The following is a 20,965-nucleotide window of genomic DNA, read 5'->3' as shown; positions in this document are numbered from 1 at the left end:
ACTCTCGAGATTGATTTTTATTTGTTTTTATAAGTTCATCTCCCACTCCAATGGATCTTAGTTTATCTATCATTTTTAATACTCACTGTCAAGAAATTCTCTGCTAACCAAAGATTTCAAAATTTTCCCTATCATTTCATCCTATGGGAAGATGAAAAATGACTCTTGAATATGATGCTAATAATCACTGTTAATATCATTCAAGACCAGTATTAAGGTCTATCACTCTTTCCCTTTATTTCCATACAATTTGACAAAGGGGCAGAAATGCAGAATATTTGCAAGGGTATTTTTATGAAATGGTAGGCAAGAATTTCCACTTTAAAGAAACCTGATCTCCATCCAGTCTCTGTTCCCAGGGCTTGACTGAGGCTGCTTTGTGTTTTAGCTGCTTCTGCTTCTGGCCCTCAGGGCTGGAGGGCCAAGGCTCTGCCCTTCCTATCTTTGTGTCCAGTCTTTGTGTGGGTACCTGGCCAGGTTAATGTAAGAATGCAGCACATAGAAAGCAAGTAAAAGAGAACCCTGGAAGAAAGAAAGAACACAACAGCGCCTGCAGCCCCTAGCTTTTAGGATCAGCACAGATTCTGAATTGGCTTCCCTTCAAATGTGGAAGTAAAAATCCTCTGGGAAGAGGCTTTTAAAAGTGCCTCCTCTTGTGAGCCCAGGGTGCCCTCTACTGTTGCTAGGGGTTAATTACAGTTCTCTGCTCCTGAGAACATGCTAGGAAAGATCAGCCATGTGTTTTAGGTTGAGGATTTGTGCCCCTCTTCATTTTCCACCTGAAGATTTTCCTGCCTTTGTCACCTTTGGAAATTCAGTCTATTGGAAAACTGTGGTATTTTTTAAAATTCTCTTCGGTTTGCATCGTGTGCAATTTAAACTGAATGAAGGAGAAAGGTTTCCACGGACATTCATATCCTGACCAGAATCCCATCCCCTCCCAAATCTTTTTTTACTCTCTCTCCCTCTTTACAATGTCATTATAATAGCCTGAGACATTCATAAAACTCACAAACACCAGCTACTTCACATGTTCATGTTGCTCTCAGAAGGCAAAGACATTTTGTAAAACAGATCTGACCAAGTTCTTCCTTATTGCTGGACTTGAAAGCTTCTAAAATTGCACTTGAACTTTGTTCTCTGACCTCCTGCCAAATGAAAAGGACCTCTAGACTTCTGAAAATCTTGTCTTCTTTTTATCCTTGATCTACTTGTAGATCCTTGATTCCTTGATCAAAGTCGGCCTCCGTTTTCTTATTCAGACTACAGTCAGACCACATGGCACACCGGCCCCAGGCATCCAGTGTCTAGAATCATGGGTAAGCTTCTTGGTGAGCACCGAACTTTAGGGGCCACTGAGTTAAACAAGAAGCACCTGGCTTTTCCTGAATTTTTTTTATTAATCTTATTCATTAGCATGCAGCCTTACTTATTGATACCACAAATGTTGCACCCTCTAGGGCTGAATATTTTTTGAATACACATTGAATACACAACTGTGTGTGTGTCTGCGCATGTGTGGTGTGCATGGAAGGTGAAGTAGGCACTGACATCACAAGTCAGAACGACTTGTTCTGCAGCTTGAACACTTCAGTGGGTTCAACCCTTTTGTGGACTGTGTTGTGGTTAAGCAGGAAGGAGTCTGTATTTGAATCATAGATGGCTGCTGAAAGCCATTCTAGGCAGCATGGTGGTGACCAGAAATTCTCCCTTCAGGAGTTGCCTTAGTCCAAGAAATCTTGGCCAAGAAGGTGGAAGAAGCTACAGCAGGGAACTGAGCCCTCTCTAATCTGGGGTCACCTCCTCTGTGACAAGCAAAGAGTGTTGTCTGTTGAGAGGCAAGTGAATCCTTGCAACCTATTAAAAGAGTGTTAAACCCAAAGCAATATGCTTTGGATGCTGCCAAATCAGATTAATTTATAGTCTCTAGTCCTGTGCATCCAGCTTTGAAGTGTTACTGGTAATAAAAGCTTGCTGCTGCTGCTGTTGTCATGTGAGCACTGTTTTTTAAAATTGAGGTTATAATTGATATTCAGGCCTCCCAAGTGGCGCAGCATGTTGAGTGCAGCGCTGTGAAGCTGTCTGCAGCCTCTGCAGTGCCGGTTCGATTCCCGGCCGGCCAGGGAGATTCCCACATGGCGGGACAGACCTCTCCTGACTCGCCCGCTGCTCCCTTCAGCAGTTTACTTTGCTCTGTCTGCCTGCTCTGCTCCCTGCTCTGTCTCTGGTGAATCCTCTTACTGTCCTGTGCCTCTAGCCTGTACCCCAGCTCTTGTATAAAAATAAATATAAATAAATCTTTTTTAAAAATTGACATTCAGAAAGATGCCAGGGGCCTCCCTGGTGGCGCAGGGGTTAAAGACAGCCCCATTGAGCTATCTCGGCCACTGCAGCATGAGTTTGATCCCCTGCTGGCCAGGGAGCAACCCACAGGGCGCAGCAGACCTCTCCTGTCTCACCCACTGCTCCCCTCAGTAGTGTATTTCAGTCAATCCACCTGTTCTGCTCCCTACTCTGTCTCTTGTGAATCCTCTCACTCTCCCTCACACCTCAGGCTTATATATCAGTTCTTGACTGAGGAAAGAGACAAGTGTGAGATTCCATTGCACACAGAGTGCGGTGGAGAGCATCGCTGAGCTGGAACGCAGACCACGTGGTTGGAGATGAACGTGGAGAAGCAGGCTGGGGCCATGTTGCAAAGGGCTTTGTACTCTGAGCAGCTGTATTCAGAGGTACACAAGAAAGGAATAACTGTGGACAAATTCTGAGAAAGGTGGGGAGGTGAGGGAGGAAACATTGACATTGTAGGGAAACATTTTATTGCTAATGGGGTTTAACTAGCAGGGGGTTTGGAGGCCAGATCTTGCCAGAGGGAAGAAGTGAGTTGTGGATGGTGGGTGGGAGTGCTGAGAGAAGGTGGTGGACTCTGGTGATGGTGGTATCATGGGGCACAGTGCTAGATAGGAATGAAGAGGGCCGGGAGGCAGAAGTGGAGAGACTCCTGCTTCCACGGAGTTTAAGGGTAGATCTTGTGGAGCCCAGTGTGGGCCCCTCCCACTGACCAGGACAAACTTCATTGTACTAACCGTGTAGAGACTTGTGGTTGAAGCCAGGTGCTTTTTCTAAAGATGTCATTTCCCCATTCCTGAGGATTAGCAAGGAATTTTAAGAGCAAACCTCCTCCGTTCTTATGAAACAAGAATACAAATGCTTTAGGAAATAGATGGTTATTACCCTTTTTGTGATAATAATCATTTGCAAGCTGCAGGTGTTATCAGAAAACATTTGATGGAGAATGCTATGCACTACTAAAACTCTAAGAGGAAAGCATTTCTTTGCTCTTCTTATTGTATGCCACTTTTATTTGTTAAGGTGCATCTAAACATATATAAGGTAACAGATGACGGTCCCTAAAATCAGCTTTACAGCTATAAACATAAAAAAAAAGCTTATAACTTAACAATAGAAACTATCATAAAAACAAAATGCATTCATGCACAAAGGAATCTAAGGTCTTCTGAAAGTCTGTTTCCAAACCTCTGTTTGAAACAAGGCTTCAAAGTATCCTCAAACCTCAGCTCTGTTAATTTTGAGCAGTGTCTTATTTGTGACTTAGGCATGCAACTAGCTTATAGCCGGATTTCTCAACCTGGGGGCTAGGATGTTTTGTACTGGATGATTTGCAGAGGTGTGCAGGATGGGTGTTGCAGAATGCTGGTGCATTGTGAGATATTTAGCAGCACCTCTGGCCACTGCCCACTAGGTGCCGTAGCAACTTCCTCCCCCATGTCAATCAAAATCAAAAATGTCTTCCAACATTGCCAGATGTCTCCTGGGATATGGTTACCATATAGCAAATAAATATATTGCGTGCCTAGTTCATTGTGAATTCAGATAAGCAAACACAAAAAAAATAGTATAAGTGGGTACCAAATATTGTGTGGAACATACTGCTACTAAAGGATTTTTAGGTTAAGTTTAACTGGTTCCAACTATTTTATCCAACCATCCAATTGGGAGCAACGGGACTATTGATGGTGGCGTATGTGACGTTTCAGGCACATGATGTTATAAATATTCTGGGAACTTACTGCAGGTCTTATATGCCACCTATGTCCCTCCTGAAAGATGCAGGTGGCACTCAAAGCTTGCTGTTCTTTACCAATATTATAATCAGGGTACGTTTACTGTCATGAGGAGACAGAGAGCCCACATATGAATCTATGAATGCTGGGAACTAGCATTCTAGTCAGTCTGCCTTTGTGTTCACCCCTGCTGGTGCAACCCCCATTGCCAGAGCAACCCCCCTGAAGGAGCAGCCCCCCCTGCTGGAGCAGCCTTCTGCCTGCACTCCAGTGCTTTGTCACAGTGACTCCTGAGTTATTACATCATTTCTCCCAAGTAGTGGCAGAGAAGGGATATTGAATGAAAAACTGCATTCACTCCAGACTCACTCACTCTGGGTTTGATTTTTCTGGCGCCATAGCCCTAGAAATTCATTTCCTAGGATGCGCCGGGACCAATCATTTCCACAGTCGGTAGCAGCTAGGAACTTCGTTCTGGGCCAAGATTAATGACCCAAGCAGTCAGCCTTTCCAGGGAGCAAAGGTGAAATGTAACTCTGGGTAGTTGTGTGACATTTTGAAACAAAGGGGAAGTAGGTGGGGGTGAGAGAAATAGCGTTCCTATGTGTCCCACAGGTTCATAAATCAGGGATGGGCACAAGTGAATTGGGTCTCTGCCAACAATTGAGCGGCTTTGGGCTCCTTCATTTTATCTTCAGACAACCTGAATGAAATATGCTTTAAAGAGGTATTGTAAGAAGTGCCCCCTTTGAGTTACCTATCCATTTATTAATTCTTGAGAGTTTTGGTTTTTCAAAATGAAGCTCATTTTCTCTGTGTGTTGGGGGAGGAAGGAATATTAAGTTGTCCATGAAAAAAATGCATTCATTGCTCTAGGGAAAAGCCCTGTTTCTGACCTGGCTGTTCACGAGGTAGAACATTAGAAGCTGAACTGCAGCTCAGGTGAGTGAGGAGAAGCAAGAGTGAAGGGAAAATGGAGCCATCCTCTGCCCACCAGCAGAACCTGAGAGCAAACTGGGTGTTTTCACTTGTTCTTCTTTAGTAAGACTTGTGATCATCTCCAACTTATGAAAATTTGAAAGTTCATGGTAAATGGGGGAACCTTAGAGGTCCACGTGACCACATTGAGGAATCCAGACTCTACCTTGGAGGACCCGTGAAAAACCACTAGATTTTATTTTTTTTTTTTCATGTTTTATTTATTTATTTGTTTGTTTGTTTGTTTATACATGCACTGGGTACAGTCAGAAGCGCGGGAGGGTGAGAGAATTCACCAGAGCCAGAGCGGAGAGCAGAGCAGGCAGAAGGACTGAAGTACACTGCTGAGGGGAGCAGCGGGCGGCAGGAGGGGTCTGCGCACCATGTGGGACCCTCCTCCGGTGGCCGGTGGCCGGGGAGCAGCCGGGGATCGAACCGGCGCTGCAGAGGCTGTGGGCAGCTTCGCAACCCAGCGCTCACCCACTGCGCCACTGGGGAGGCCCAAACCACTAGATTTTAAATTAGGGAGTGAGGCAGTACAATTTTTGTTGTAAAAAGATTTCTTGATGGTAATGGAAGATCTAGGAGAGGCAGATTAGAAACCAGGAGGTCTTTTGAAGGCAGGTGATAGCAAAAAATTCTTTAGCTACAGGGCATCAGCCTTCAGAAGAGAGAAAACCTAGAGAGCTAGAGCCAGGTCCCTGGAGCTCCCTGTGAGGTGAGATGCCATCCTCCTGTTCTGGACCCTGGAGAGACCCAAGACTCCAGGGCTCGGGGCAATATCCACGACATGTAAACTTCAGTATTTCAGCCACATGTATTCATGCAGTTGCAGAACAGCTCTATTAGGGTGACCCAGGAGAGAGGTGGCAGGGATGGAGAGAAAGGAACAAGTTTGGAAAAAATATAGAAAACAGAATTGTATTTCTGAGTTTGAGTGGACATAGGGAAGGAGGAGAGTAGAAGCCGACTCTCCCACATTTCTAGTCTGGAAGATGATCAGTTGAGTATCTCCACTTGGGTGAGAAGCCCTTTTGGGAAGCACATGATAATAAACATCAGGAGCTTGATAAGATGAAGACCGTTTTCTTGGTGGAGTTAAATTAGATTTGTGTGAGCAATAGCTGGCTATGAGGGTAGGAGAGTGATCCTCTCCAGAGTCATATTTCCATTCACTGTACTTAACGGGGGGTATGATGTCCCCTTCTTTGAAACACAAGGCCCAGAACCAGAGCTCCAGGTCATTATGGTTCATGTCTTTCAAGCCACATAGAATGGAATTTCTTTGACATAAATAACAAAACTCTAAGGGTCATTTTGGGCCTGAATCATGAGCTAAGCAGCTGTTTCACTTGTCAAGGGTGAAATGATTTGTTCTGGATGAGAAGCTACAAGTCAAGAAATGTAGCTAGAAAAAAAGGAGCAGGTAGAGAGGTCAGCAGTTAGCAGAAACATGCAAGTGTGGTCTTAGCGTCAGCAACAATGAACGCTTGAGTTGACCTTTGTTACCACAAGCCTGGAAATATTATAGCTCCTTCTTTACGCCCAGTCCAGGAAAATGTCTGTCACCTCAGAATGGATTCCACTAGATTTTTGTGGCATGTCATTAAAAATCTTCTGGGAATGGACAGAGAGCTTTGTTAACTATGAGCAAAATCTTGCTGCAGACACGTACGAAGAGCAAAAGAAAACTGGAATAGCATAGGAACCATGAAATTGTATAGATACTGTTTAGAAAAAAGAAAGTATTGTATAGATTGCTACTTTGAAAGCAGAGTGACTGGGTTTCTATTATCTAGAATAAGTATATTTATTTTGCTCCAAGTCTTTCACCAACTTTTGGACACTCATGTCAACTAACTGTGGTTTACAAGTTTGATTTGTTTTGTTTTAATTTTGAGAGTGTTCCATGTCTTGCCATGGATCTATACTCAACAGAAATTTTCTTATGACCTCACCTGGTCCAGGCAAAAGATCTTGGAATCGGAGACAACCTTAGCCCTGAAATGAGTTTTAGAGTGCCCTGGTCCAGTTTTCTACCTAATGTAAGAATTCTTAATGTTTAGTTTTGTTTGCTTTCCGTCTCCTAAGACTCTACCTCTTTACGGAATGAATATAATTGATTTGGTACTCATCCCTAGACATTATAGAAGAGTTTATGTGTTGATATAAATATGTAAACATAAGCAGTTCATTTTAAATAAATATATATAAAAGAAAAATAGAAGGGAAGTTAATGTGTATCTATATATACCATAAAATCATAAATATGAACATATATAATATGTCTTATGAAGTAATGAGCTGCCTTTATGTGCATATATGATATCACCTTTAGGTGATAAGGTGAGTTGCTTCTGTGTATTCCACTGGAGGACCAGAGCTTCGAGACAAACGGAGAAATGAGCAAGAAATGCTCAAAATGCTTGGGCCTGTGCTTAGGGACATATGACTCTGGTGCAATTAGTTAAATTTGACTCTTGGGGCCCCCCCTGGCATGTATGATTCTACTTGAATCCACCCTCCTTTCTGAAGGCATCACTATGTGCTCTAGGCAGATCTCTGCTCCTTGTGTTGATCTTGACTGCTCTGTGTTATCTGTCTTGGCAACAATTCTTATATAGTGACGCTTATGAAGCAACTGGCCTTTGCCCTAAGAATCCAAGATTAAAATATAACTGGGGTTACAGGTTTAAAGATTAAAGGTCTGTGACTATTCTCTTTTCCCACCCAGAGATGCCAGGGTAGTTCTCATTGCTGTCCATAAAAGAGCCCTGGAGTGCCAATGTTTAAATTTGTTACAAGAAGAACAACACTGGTTTAGGTCCAACAATTGTGTGGATGATGTATCATGTCATAGGACTCATTCCTATTTCCTCTTCTCTATTCTTCTGTCGGAGCTTGTACCTTTGAAAAAATTAGGCTTGAAACTCTGCAACGGTTTTTCACCTTTTTGAGTAAAAAGTAATACAAAGTGATACAAAACTCAAAAATTAAAGAGATCATGTCAAAAGTGAAAGTCCCCTGTTAGTGCCCACTCCTGTCCTTGAGTAGCTACTTTAAATAGTTTAGTGCATTTCCCTCTCACTTGTTTTCTAGAAATAATGATATATGTATATAAAAGTAATATCACTATTTACAGTGTTTTGAAAAGGTCTTTCTTCACTGAGCAATGTAACTCGTACAGTTTACATACTGGCTCTAGAAATTATTGGGTGGTCCATTGTATGGCTGTACCACAGGTTAGTTAACTATACCTTATCCCTGTCTTTTTTTCCTTTTTTTAAAAAGACTTATTTATTTATACAAAAACTGGGTTACAAGTCAGAGGTGCGGGAGGGTGAGAGGATTCACCAGAGACAGAGCAGGGAGCAGAACAGGCAGACGGACCGAAGACACTGATGAGGGGAGCAGCAGGCGAGGCGGGAGAGATCTGCCACACCATGTGGGTATCTCTCTGGCCGGCCAGGAATCGAACCCGTGCTGCAGAGGCTGTGGACAGCCTCACAGAGCTGCGCTAAACCCACTGAGACACCAGGAAAGCCCCCATCTTTTTTTCCTTTTTCTGATAAATAAAAGGGAGGTGAAAATTTCTGCTGATATCAAGAGGGACTTTCTAGTTGCATCTGGGTAGTCTCATGGTCACAGGTGAAGCTAGATGTATGACAACTTTTATTTCTAGCCAAGGATTACTGTTTCTTGCTGATTATATAGTATAGTGACATATTGAGATGGTAAAATTTTATTTCTGTGGAAGTAAAATCAAAAGCTCCTCTCATCATTGTTTCTTTCTTAATCTAGGCCACTTGAGAAAATGAATTTTGAGCCACTTTCAAAGAGAATTTTAGTTGGCCACATGCCTGTAAGTGAAGAGCACAGACAAATAAATACAGATATTTGCTTCTTAACTATTGAAAATTGGTGTCATATTTTTTATTAATATTACTTAACATTAAAGTTTTAGAACATTGGACCTGTGTCTTGCACTTAAAATCTGTTTTCTTACCAAGAATCCACCCTCGATAATATTCTATAAGTGACAACCATCACCAGAGGATGCAGTAGGTGCTAATTCACCAGAGCAGTAGGGGACAGCCCAAGAAGGAACACAAAAACCAGCATTCATCTATGTGTGTCGTTTATTTCTGCCTTGGTACCTGAAGATTTCAAGCAGTCAGGGCACTGGGGGGGAACAGCTGGTTTCTGTGGTCGCAGAGAACGTCAACTGAAGGCTAGTTAATGGCCTTGATTACCATGGGAGGCACGTAACACTCTTATTAGTGCAACGCTGATTAGCGCAGTGCAGCAACTGCTTTCGATAACACTCTAATTGAGGTCCTTACTTGCATGGAATTTACATTTTGTATAGATAAATCTCCCAGTGTGACATTTTAATGGGTGTTTTAACAAAGTCCAAAGGACAGTTAGAACCATTACCCTCACAGGGATTTTTTTTTTTTTTAAAGACAAAACAGACATGGTGCCAACATAAGAGCTCTTTTAAGAAAATCTATTTTAGGGCCTCCCTGGTGGCACAAGGGGTTAATAAGCACAGTATTGCGAAGCTATCCTCAGCCTCTGCAGCACGAGTTCAAGCCACAGCCGGCCAGGGAGCTACCCACATGGTGCAGCAGACCTCTCCTGTCTTGCCCACTGCTCCCCTCAGCAGTGTATTCCAGTCAGTCTGCCTGTTCTGTTCCCCACTCTATCTGTGGTGAACCCTTTCAGCCCCTGCACCTCTTGCCTATACCACAGTTCTTGTATGCATAAATAAATAAATCTTTAAAAAAAAGAAAAAAGAAAATCTGTTTTACCAAGTGCATGTTAGTGTCCCAGAGCAACCACCCATTTTCTCAGTTACATATGTTTTGGTTTCACATTTCTATCCTTTACTCCATGTTGATACCTCTCTGCTTTCTGATATTTGTAGCTTAGGTCCCAAACTAGAAATTGCCCTTTAACTAGTAGGTCAGTAATCAAACTGCTATAACCACACCATGGAATACCACTCAGCGATGAAAAGGAACAAACTATTGATAAATCCAAAAATCTGCATGAATGCATTATGCTAAATATAAGAAGACAGATTAAAGAAACTATACAGTATGATTTCATTTATATGACATTCTACAGAAGGCTAAGCTGTAGGGACAGAGGACATATCAGTGGTTTTCAAGGGTAAAGGTTGGAGGAAGCTCTTACCCCTGTTTCCAAAGGGAGAGCAGAGGAAATATTTTAGTATGATGGAAATGTCCTATGTCCTCATTATGATTGTGCTATCGCTCTGTCTCTCACTAAAAGAGCAAGAACTCTGCTTTTGTGACTCATCCACATGCCCCAGTGCCTACAGCAAGTCCTAGTCCAGGGATAGTGCTCTTTCACTGCGTGTGAAAGAAACACACACAGTGTTTCCATGACCTGTACAAAATAACTGCACACTTCCAAGACAGTATGTACCAGGCTTTCTTTATTTTTTTTTAAAGATTTATTTTATTTATTTATACAAGCACTGGGTACAGCCAGAAGCGCGGGAGGGTGAGAGAATTCACCAGAGCCAGAGCAGAGAGCAGAACAGAAAGACTGACTAAGTACACTGCTGAGGGGAGCAGCGGGTGGCAGGAGAGGTCTGCGCGCCATGTGGGACCCCTGCCTGGTGGCTGTGATTGAACTGGCACTGCAGAGACTGCGGGCAGCTTTGCAACCCAGCGCTCAACCGCTGTGCCACTGGGGAAGCCCCTGTACCAGGCTTTCTTTTGACACTTTTTTTGGTCTGAATTCACACCAAACAGCATAACAACCTTGATTCACTTTTCCAAATTAAAATCTTAATTTATATATAGTAAAGTTCATTAGCTTTTCAGTTCTACAGTTCTTTGGAAACAGGGGTAAGAGCCTTCCTCCAACCTTTACCCTTGGAAACCACTGATAGGTCCTCTGTCCCTACAGCTTAGCCTTTTGTAGAATGTCATATAAATGAAATCATACTGTATAGTTTCTTTAATCTGTCTTCTTATATTTAGCATAATTCATGCAGATTTTTGGATTTATTAATAGTTTGTTCCTTTTCATTGCTGAGTAACAAGTAAACAAATCAGTGAATTGCACCGCTTTGAAGAGGAATAAATGCTGTGGAGACAATGAAAGAGGCCTTGTGATAGTGGTGCTCACTGTTGGGCCTCTTTGAGGAGAAAACTTTAAAGCTGGAGCTAAAAGGTGTGAAGGAGGCAGCATGCATACAACCATTCAGGCAGAGCATGCCAGGAAGGGGTTGTAGCAAATGCACTGATACTGAGGACAAAATATACTGCATTATACAGCAAAGCCCTCTCACTTAAAACTCACAGAGAGGCTGGCTAAAGTACAGCAAACGTCTTTTCAAATGCCTCAGTGGGCTTTCAAGGAAATAAGGCCAAGTCCCTAGGATGGAATTAGGCTGCCTGCATTCAAAGAACTGGAAGCAGGTGGATGGTGCAAGTGATAGGGACCAGGGACCGAGTGAGCGGAGGGTCAGATTCATCCCGAGTGTGTTGGGAGCTGTAAGAGGCTTTCATGTAGCACAGTAAAGGGCTCTGACTGACATTTTTAAAATATAAGTATGGCTGCTGTGGGAAAAGTGGGGTGTGGAGCTTCTGGAGACAGGAGGAGAGTCAGGAGGAGGGCAGGGTAAGATCAGGGAGCAGCTTCTCAGAGATGAGAGAACAGGAGGCTTTGAGTTAAATTTGAGAGATAGACTGGACATTGAGGGTAATGAGGGGAAATAGAGGAATCAAGGGTGTTGTTTGGTTTGGTTTAGGGGGTGAATATCTGGGTGACTGGCAGTGTATCATTTGCTAAAATAGAGAAGATTGAAGAAGAAACAAGCTACACTGGGACACAGTATTTTTGAGATGTCTGTTAGGCTTTTCTGTGGAGATGGAAGTGGGCAGGTAGACTAGGTTTCTGGAGCTCTAGGAAAAATCAGGCTGTATTTCAGAGACAATAGCATGCAAATGGTATTTAAAGTCATGAAACTATGACTAGAAAGAGCCTGTAGACAGAGAAGGCTGATAAACAAGATTTGTGATATACCTATAAATATTTTGGGGGTCAGTCAGAGGAAGAGTCAGTGAAGAAAACTGACACCTTGAACCTACCCATAGAATTTATTCTGCTTATTGAATGTCTACAAAATGACTTAGTTATAGAAACAACTGATAAATTAATAAAATTTGAGTAGATACCCCTTCCTGAAGTTTAAGATACAGCTATTTTAGCAATTAGCAATCCACACAGCCTTCATGTAGTAACTTGCCAGAAAATGTTTGTTAACCTAAGATTGATTTAGCATATTATTTATATTTACATCATTTGTCAGCAAATTCTGTTTTGAAGAGTTATGCACAGACACTTGTGGTATAAGACTTTACCTCAGATTCCAATGGAGAAAATTTTGGCCTGTGACTTCAGGAAGTTACGTCACCTCCAGACTCTCCGTCCAGGCTCCTGTGCAAACAGTGAATAATTATATTGCTTGCATGTGGGTATGGGATGTAGACTCCTTCACTTTTAGTCACAAAAAAGCACCACAAATGCCAAGTGTTGCCAAAAATTACAATTTTGCCTCATGTAATTCTTCTTATAAATTTCCTCTATATTTTCAATTAGATCTGATGTGCCTCATTATTTCTCTGTTAGAATCATGTTTGAACTTTTCCAACCATTTTGTATTCATTCAAATGTTGGCTTTCTTTTCATTCTTGAGGGAATTTGTGTCTCCTTGTGTTTGTTTTGAATATGTTACAAAATGCTATTTAAAAATTTAAAATTTGATCTATTGTATGACATATATTTGGAGAGAGATTACAATTGCCAGTTCTTATTATTGTGCTGGTCAGGGTACTGGTAGGAAAGTGATGACACCCCCAAAAGGGATTATTAAATAGAGTTATGTGTGAATGGTTAAGAGAAACCTTTAAGGAATAATAAAGCACCTCAGAGCTAGTAGCAGGAAGGCATCTTGTACCCACCTATATCCTAAAAGTACAAGAAGAAGAAGGGATTGAGAGAAACTGGCAAGAGTTGTGGCTATGACGGAAGATTCTGGAGTATGAGAAAAACCACTGTCAAACTACCACCCAGCCAGCGAGAAGGGAAGCATGGAAAATAAATATCCTGAACGCTGCTCTCAACCTCAGTTCTCTGGCTGAGAGGAAACCCAGCCAGAAGTCAGTGGCAAGGATGCTGCTGACCAGTCCATAGAGGTTCATTTCCTGGCACCCAGAGGAGGGGAAGAGAGAACAGCATGATTTCGAGGTACTAAAAGAAGATACCCAGCACAGGGTCTATTGAAAAAGCATCACTTCAAATTAATCTCCTCGACCTTTGGAATTTGGTTGCAAACAAACGTACATGCCCTCCACACTTAGGTCCTGACCCCTTTGGTTCCAAGCTCCTTCCTCCCCCACTTTCCACCCTACTGCTACTGACTTGGTTCATCCCTCATTACTCACTGCCCTCTGCCCTTGCTCTACTTTGTCCTTAAAATCCAGCTGGTCAAGACCCAGGCCAATTAGATTTGACTAATTTATGGCACAGACACCCACAGTGATTGTGGAGGCAGGTCACTTCCCAGCAGGCGGCCTGAGAGGCATCTCCCTCACTGTTCCCTCCTCCTTTTCCAGGGTGGAGCTTCAGCATGGGGTCGGCCTACCAGTTCCACAGTTGGCGGGTGTTTGTGATCGTCTGCGCCCTCCCCTGCGTCTCCTCCGTGGTGGCCCTCACGTTCATGCCCGAAAGCCCACGGTTCTTATTGGAGGTAACACTTGTTATTAAAACACTCAAAGAAGCCGCCTATGCTGGAAAGAGTTCCGTATTGATTCTAGGAAAGTTTGCTTGCCTCTTGGGGAGCTACAGCTTTCCTCCCTACTATGGGACTATGGAGGGTTTAGTGTCATGGAGATAGGCTTTAAGCCTCCAGCATGTGGCAAAGCTGCCTCATGGCCAGAGAGCACTAAAATTCCTCCTCAAGCAAGTAACTTTTGATTCAGTGAAAAGAATGTGTCTTATTGTTTTGTAAATGAAATTCAACTATCCAGAGGTGCTGTTTCTTATTGCAGGCATTGCCACTGACCTGCTTATGTACTCAAGGAATGTCCAAGTAGTCTGTGTGTTCCAAAGGAACTGCCTAAGCCCATTTGCACACAAATACCCTGGTTGATCTGGCAATACCAGAGGGCTACTGGACAACTGGGAAGTAGATTTATTTCACTTCATAGCACTTCTCTGTCCACTCACTTCTTAGGTTGGAAAACATGATGAAGCTTGGATGATTTTGAAGTTAATTCATGACACAAACATGAGAGCACGGGGTCAGCCTGAGAAGGTCTTCACAGTGAGTACTGCTCCTCAGCGCTTCCTTCCTCGCTGGGCTCAGACCAGACTATAAATTCCATTCTGTGCACCAGCTCTTTTGTTTCTCAGTCCCCTGTATTTGCCATTTTACCTAAGCCTTACATGCTGCCTTCTGGTGCTGTTCCCTCTGCATGGAATGTCCTTCCAAACCCAGTTATAAAGTTTCTACTCAGGGGGAAAGCCAGTCTAAATCAATGAAAATTGGATGCAGAAAAATTTTAACTGGCATCAATGGTTTTTAAATGTTTTGTTATATGCAATTATAGTAAAAATGTTTGTCTAAAATAGTGTAAGGGAACATACAGTAAGACATAGAGGGTTATAAGTAAAATCAGTGTCTTATAAATAGTATCAATTATAGTTCTTGAAATATGTGCAAATAATCCCTGGTTAAATAGGCCCCTGACATCTTGTTCATTCATTTATGCAATAAAAAGAGACATTAGTCTGGCTTTACCTAAATTATGACAGATTCTTTATTTGTAAAAATTTTTATGCTGTGGAATGGAGAAATGAATATCAATAGTGGATACCCCACTGGTAGACCTGGAACCCTTTGAGTAGATCCTTCTTTTGAGCACAATAGAGGAAGAATATTTGTAAGTTAAAGTATCATCGTAGACTGGAGGAATCTTGAGACCTCATCTAGATACCCAATGTCACATAACCCTTGTTAGCCACTTTCTAAGAAAGTGTCTTTGTACAGTCCCTGCTTCCCTGATTCTTCTTCCAGAATGTTTGAGCTACCAAGTCCACTCATTGTGATCTGTATAAGTGCTATTATATAAAGATTAGGCAGTAATAAAATTGGAACATTCTAGAAGACTGGATAGTCTCTTCGAGCCCAGTTCCATTTGGAGAATTAAAAAAAAAAAAAAAGAATGGATAACTCAAAGTCAGTTGACTTTGATTTACAGTTGACTTTCAAAGTTATTACTTGATTCTACCATGATAATTTTTTCCTTTTCCTTTTTATGTTTACAATGCCCAGTTTGCATATATTTCTCTAATATGTCCTTTTTAAGCTCTTCTTTTAAATGCTCCCACCTAAATACTGTTGTTTTCCAGAGCTTTATTTTCAGCTGACTTCTGTCACAGTACACTCTCCTTTGCTGATCTCCTTTATTTCCTCTATCTCTCTTAGTAGACGAATCTCCCAAGCTACAGACTTGCAGGTTGAAGGGCTTTGTGGCCATCCTTCTGTGTACCACAGGCCCTTCAAATTCTGAATTTCTGAATCTGAACTCAGCACCTTAAGCATTTCCAAGCCTCTTCCTTGTCATATCGGCAACTACTACCAGCACTACCATAGTTGAAATCCTGAAGACTACTTTCTTTCTTTCCTCCTTATATTGAACAATAACTATTTACTTTTATTGTTCATAGTAAATAATGTCATCATTGTCCCTTCCTGTCATTGATTTGGTCAGCCCTCATTCCTCACTGCCCTCTCTCACTGGACTATTCTTTAGGAATCCAACATTCTGAGGTTGGCCAATACACTGTTTTCTCTCACACTTCACAGTGTTTTCATATAATAGTCCTGCTACTTGGAGTGTCCTCGAGGTAGTTTATATACATGGAAAATAATGCAGTTCTCTACAAGCCCTGGGTCAAATTCTGCAGTCCACAAAGCCTTTTCTCTCATTCCCAGGTTAAGTTGAATGTCCTTTCCAGTACGTCTCTCCCACCTGAGACAGGCTTTCTTTAGAGTACTTTTCACTTTGCATACTAATTGCTTGGAGGGTATGGGGTTTGATGTTTGTATGTCCAGGGTCTAGTGCCAGTCCTGGCACTTCTGGGTACAAATGAATAACCAAACAAACACTGATGGGTGGAGAAGAGGAAGCCTTCCAAAAATTGTATGTTGAATGAGAAGAATACCCTTGTGATAAAACGTATAGAGAGACAGAATCACAAAATGCCAGCATGGATTATCTGGAACTGACTCTCTTTGTTATCCCACTTTTAACTCAACCATTATTTTCGTTACATAGGTGTGTCTTTTTTGCAAAGCAAGGAAGAGGCTACTGTCTGGAGGGCATAATATCAAAGAGGCCTAGGGTCCCTAATCAAATGTCAAATAGCCAACCTTGGCACCTGGATTCTCACAGCATACTTCCGCTTTGGAGGTTGGCAGAATCTCAAAAATGACCTGTTGAAAATTTATGTTGGGAGGTGCACATTTATGTGTCCTCTCAGATTTATCAAAAGCTGATGACTCTTGTCTAACAGGATAAGATGTGAGAGGCCCACAAAGGAACTGTTCTTTCTTTTCTTTACCTTCCTCTTTGCCTTCATTTTCTTCTGTCTCTTGGTTCTTTTCCTTAGCAACGAGCAGGCAGCTCTTCACACTGGCGCTTATCATTTGTTCCCCTTCTGTGTCTGAAGAGTTGGCGTTGCCACTTACCTTGAATTCACTTGCTCAGCTTTGCACTGTGATCACCTGTGGGTCTTTTCTGAACAGCCACTGTGATTTAGGCTGTGGAGAAGGAAGAAAGGATGACAGCGATGATGTAGGAATAAAAGTTGGATGGAAAAGATTTAAGAGCAATTTTTAGTGGCCAAATTTATTAACTGAGTAGGTTCCACAGAAAAGTATATATAATTACTTCAGTTCAAGCATTATAATTCTTAATCCAGAAGCTTATCTGTCTGGATGTTTTATCTGCTAATGATTCAGAAAAGGCTGTTTTGGTTTCATTTAATTCCATTACCAGTTGCTCCTCTCCCATTTCTCTAGGATCTTCCCTTCCATTTGATCTTTATTTAGTTCCCCTACGGGCCATTCAGGTTTGAATACTTAGGCCAATGGCCTCTTATATGTACAGGGTGATAATCAAATATGTGTTTGCTTTTTCTTAGAGTCAGCTTTTGTTTTTTTAGAAACAGATTGTTCAAACAGTACAGAGAACAGATTGGTGGTTGGAGGGGGGCTGGCAGTGGGCAAAATGAATGAAGGGGGTCAAAAGGTACAAATTTCCACTTACAAAATAAACAAGTGATGGGGATGTCAATTTCAGCATGGTGACTGCAGCTAATAATATTATATGGCATATTTCAAAGTTGCTAAGAGTGTAGATCTTAAAATTTCTCATCACAGGAAAAAGAAATTTGTAACTATGTAAGATGATGTATATTAACTAGGCTGTGGTGATCAGTTCCCAATATACACAGGTATCTAATCATTATGTCTACTCCTGAAACTAATATAATGTTAAGCGTCAGTCATACCTCAATAAAAAAATAACAGAAGGGAGAAAAAAGTAAAGCTAAACTCAGCATCCTCAGAAAAGGAAACTCAGCATTTGTGTTCTGTTGCTCTTGACAGGTAAACAGAATCAAAACCCCAAAACAAATAGATGAGCTGATTGAAATTGAGAGTGACACGGGAACGTGGTACAGGAGGTGTTTTGTTCGGATTCGCACAGAACTATACGGAGTAAGTTACAGGCCCACCTGACTTGCCAGCCAACTTGTTGCATTTGAGGTTAGTCAGAAGGGTGTTGAACTGCCCAGGACATCTGACTCCTGGACCAGGACCAAATAATGGGATCCCTTTGGGATCAGCTGTGGACCCAATATGCTGCATTTTGGGGGAAGGGACGGTATAAGGCAAGGAGTCCTGGCAGTGACCCAAGTTACTTTGTCCATTGGCCTCCAGGAAGCTGAAGAATGAAAATTCCATTATTGGTTTCCTATAACCTTTCTCATTTTTTAAGTTCAAGTAAATGTAGCCCAAGGATAACTCAACTGATTTATAACTAGGTGGAGAGGGGTGGAATGTGGAGCTGACTAGATAACTGCCTAAGAAAACTAACTCTCTCATTTTCACAGATTTGGTTGACTTTCATGAGATGTTTCAACTACCCTGTCAGGGAAAATACAATAAAACTTACAATTGTTTGGTTCACCCTGTCATTTGGGTAAGTGATTTAAATTTGTGGTGAACAAAATCTTTAAAATTCCTCATTGAAACTCCCGGGTGTGCTGCGTGCTTTTCTTATACTGTTAGCTCCTGTTAGCCTGCCAGGAAAGAGTTTTTTCAGCTTAGATTTGCTGACCGTTATGGTTCCTATACATTACTTGTTTTATTTATCTTGTCATAAACTAGAGTGACAAAGCCAATAGTGTTTGGAGAGGACTTTTCTGGGTATTTTGTCCCCTAGACTTTTCCGCCCTCTTCTTCCCATTGTTCCGCCACAAACACACTCCTTTTCCCTTTGCTCTCCCATGAAGGTGCCAGACCTTTCCCATCTCCAGCTGGGGCACTGCCCTCTGCGTGGAACGCTTCCCCCAAACATGGTCCAGCTCACTTCCTCACCTTCTTTGAGTCTTGCCTCAGCTGTCACCTTCTCACTGACACCTTCCCTAAGCACCCTCTTAAAACTGCAGCTGCTCAGCACTTCCCTAACTCCTTAGCTTATTGTTCCCCGGGGAACCTGCCCTCTCCTGACATAGGAAAAGCTTCTTTACTCTATAACGACTAAAACTCTGTCTTCCCCTCTGGAAGCTCTGTGAAAAGGGATTTTCAACGGTTTTGTGCACTGATACATGTTCCTGGCACATAATAGGTGCTCAAAATATAGTTGTTGTCAAATGAACAAAACCACCACACATATGTTCTAAGAAAAGAGGAGGTAGGAGGAAAACTTCAGAATTTTATTTGCTAGTAGTTGACATGTTGACTTCAGAATGTATGAATACAAGTCTATTTTTGCCTAATTTGCTGTTTCAAAAAGGCGATTATGTAATCCCCTACACTTCCAGGTCAGTGGGATCTTAGGGCTAGGGGGAGCCCAACATTTATCCTGCAAGTTCCATCTCTTAATGTCCTCAAATTAAAACAGGCAGGTGGTCCTAGGTGACCCATTTTTCCTGTTGCTGTGAGGTAATAAAGGGGAGACAGGGAACGCGGGATCAGGGGACTTCACATCTCCTTCTACAATGTGACTTGGGGACCTTACTAAGTTTTGGATTCTTGTTTCTCAATTGAGAGGGTTGATTTAAAAATACAAAGTACTTTCCACTCAAGTTCTAGAAAAACAATCTCTGAAGGAAATGAGGCCTGGAGATGAACACGGATTAAGTTCCTACTCTGTGTTCAACACTGGCTAGGTATAAAGAAGATGAAGCTAAGCAAGACCAAAGTCCGACTCTCGAGATGTGAAGTTACATGACAAGCATGTGATTTATCTTGTGACCACATCTTACACTTGGTGATTTCCTCACTGATACCCCGGAAACATCAAACAGTGCCTCGCATTTAGTGATAGTCAGTAAATATTTGCTGAATAAATAAAAAATTAGCTGAAATTGCTCCACCTCATTGATGATAGAGGTGGGCAGCGTGTGACCTCACTGCAGACATTTAAGACTTTTATCTTATGTGTCTGACCAGACAGGTAGATGTTTCACAAGCCATTCTTACTCAGTAGCCACCAGATGTTTAATTCATCATCTTTAAAGAGAAAGGGTTGAAATCTGGAAACCTAGGGCAGAGATGTTTCAGGGATCCCAATGACAATAATGATAATAAAAACTATGCAGAATTTTGACTTTCAGTGGTGAACTTAGTATATAAAGACATTGCTTTATATTGATGCACATGTGATACTTATATAATGTTATGATGCAATGTTGCTTCAATTAAAAATTTAAAAAAGCAAGACTGCATAGGCTTATGAGCATTCATATGCTGCTGGGGAATTTGCATCCCATTTAATCTGAGCGCCCACACAGAGAGGTGACGCTGACATTGTTCTGGTATCGGAAATCGGGTAATGATGGTTAAGGTTACTAGACCAGGGTCACGCAGCAGCTAAGTGCCTAGGCCAGCATTGAATAGAGTGCACATACCTGCAAAAGCTGTGCTCACAACCACTTTTTCCCCTATGTAACTAAGTGTAACTGGGGAAAGCTAGAGCAGAGTTTCCTGAACTTGAGGGTGTATCAGAAGATTTTCCTGCAGCACTTCTGATCCTGTAGGTATGCTGGGGCCTAGGAATTTGCATTACTAAGTGTTTAGTGATAGTGATGATGCTGGTCAGGGGACCCTGTTTCAGGAACCCCTGCTTTATTATTTTTTTTTAATTGGAAGTAACACTGATTTATATTGTTGTCTGTGCTTTAGAAGTATGGGATCACCCCCTCCAGGTCTTGTTACCACGCCACACCCATCACCAAATACCTACAGTCCTTCACCATAGTTCCCGCTTTGTTTTCACCCCTCCCCCTCCTATCACTCTTCCCCCAACCCCAACTCCAGTTCTATAATCAACTTTAAAGGTTAGAGTTTTAGTTTGGCTGTGTCTGATCCTTTGTTTGATTTCTCTATATTCCATATATAAGTGACACCATCCAGTATTTATCTTTCTCCTTCTGGCTTGTTTCTCTTAGCATAATCCCTTCCAACTTTATCCATGTTTCTACAAAGTTTATCTTTTCTGATCACTGAATAGTATTCCATTGTGTATATATACCTCATTTTCTTGATCCACTCATCTGTTTTG

At 41.9% G+C, this 20,965-nt stretch overlaps 1 protein-coding gene across 1 annotated transcript in view; it reads left to right on the top strand.

Moving 5' to 3' along the window:
- SV2C (synaptic vesicle glycoprotein 2C) overlaps positions 1 to 20,965 on the top strand; it is a gene marked incomplete at both ends in the record, with an annotated part of 127,072 nt that overhangs the window by 85,811 nt on the left and 20,296 nt on the right. The window contains 4 exons of the mRNA XM_084233406.1: positions 13,724 to 13,857; positions 14,344 to 14,433; positions 17,785 to 17,895; positions 18,291 to 18,379. Of these exons, the coding sequence (XP_084089532.1) occupies positions 13,724 to 13,857; positions 14,344 to 14,433; positions 17,785 to 17,895; positions 18,291 to 18,379 (424 nt within the window). The remainder of the gene's footprint in view (positions 1 to 13,723; positions 13,858 to 14,343; positions 14,434 to 17,784; positions 17,896 to 18,290; positions 18,380 to 20,965) is intronic.

The sequence above is a fragment of the Talpa europaea genome, assembly GCF_964194135.1.
Source record: "Talpa europaea genome assembly, chromosome: 5".
Classification (NCBI taxonomy): domain Eukaryota; kingdom Metazoa; phylum Chordata; class Mammalia; order Eulipotyphla; family Talpidae; genus Talpa; species Talpa europaea.
The sequence above is the reverse complement of the archived record's forward strand: the minus strand, read 5'-3'. Positions and strand labels throughout refer to the sequence as shown.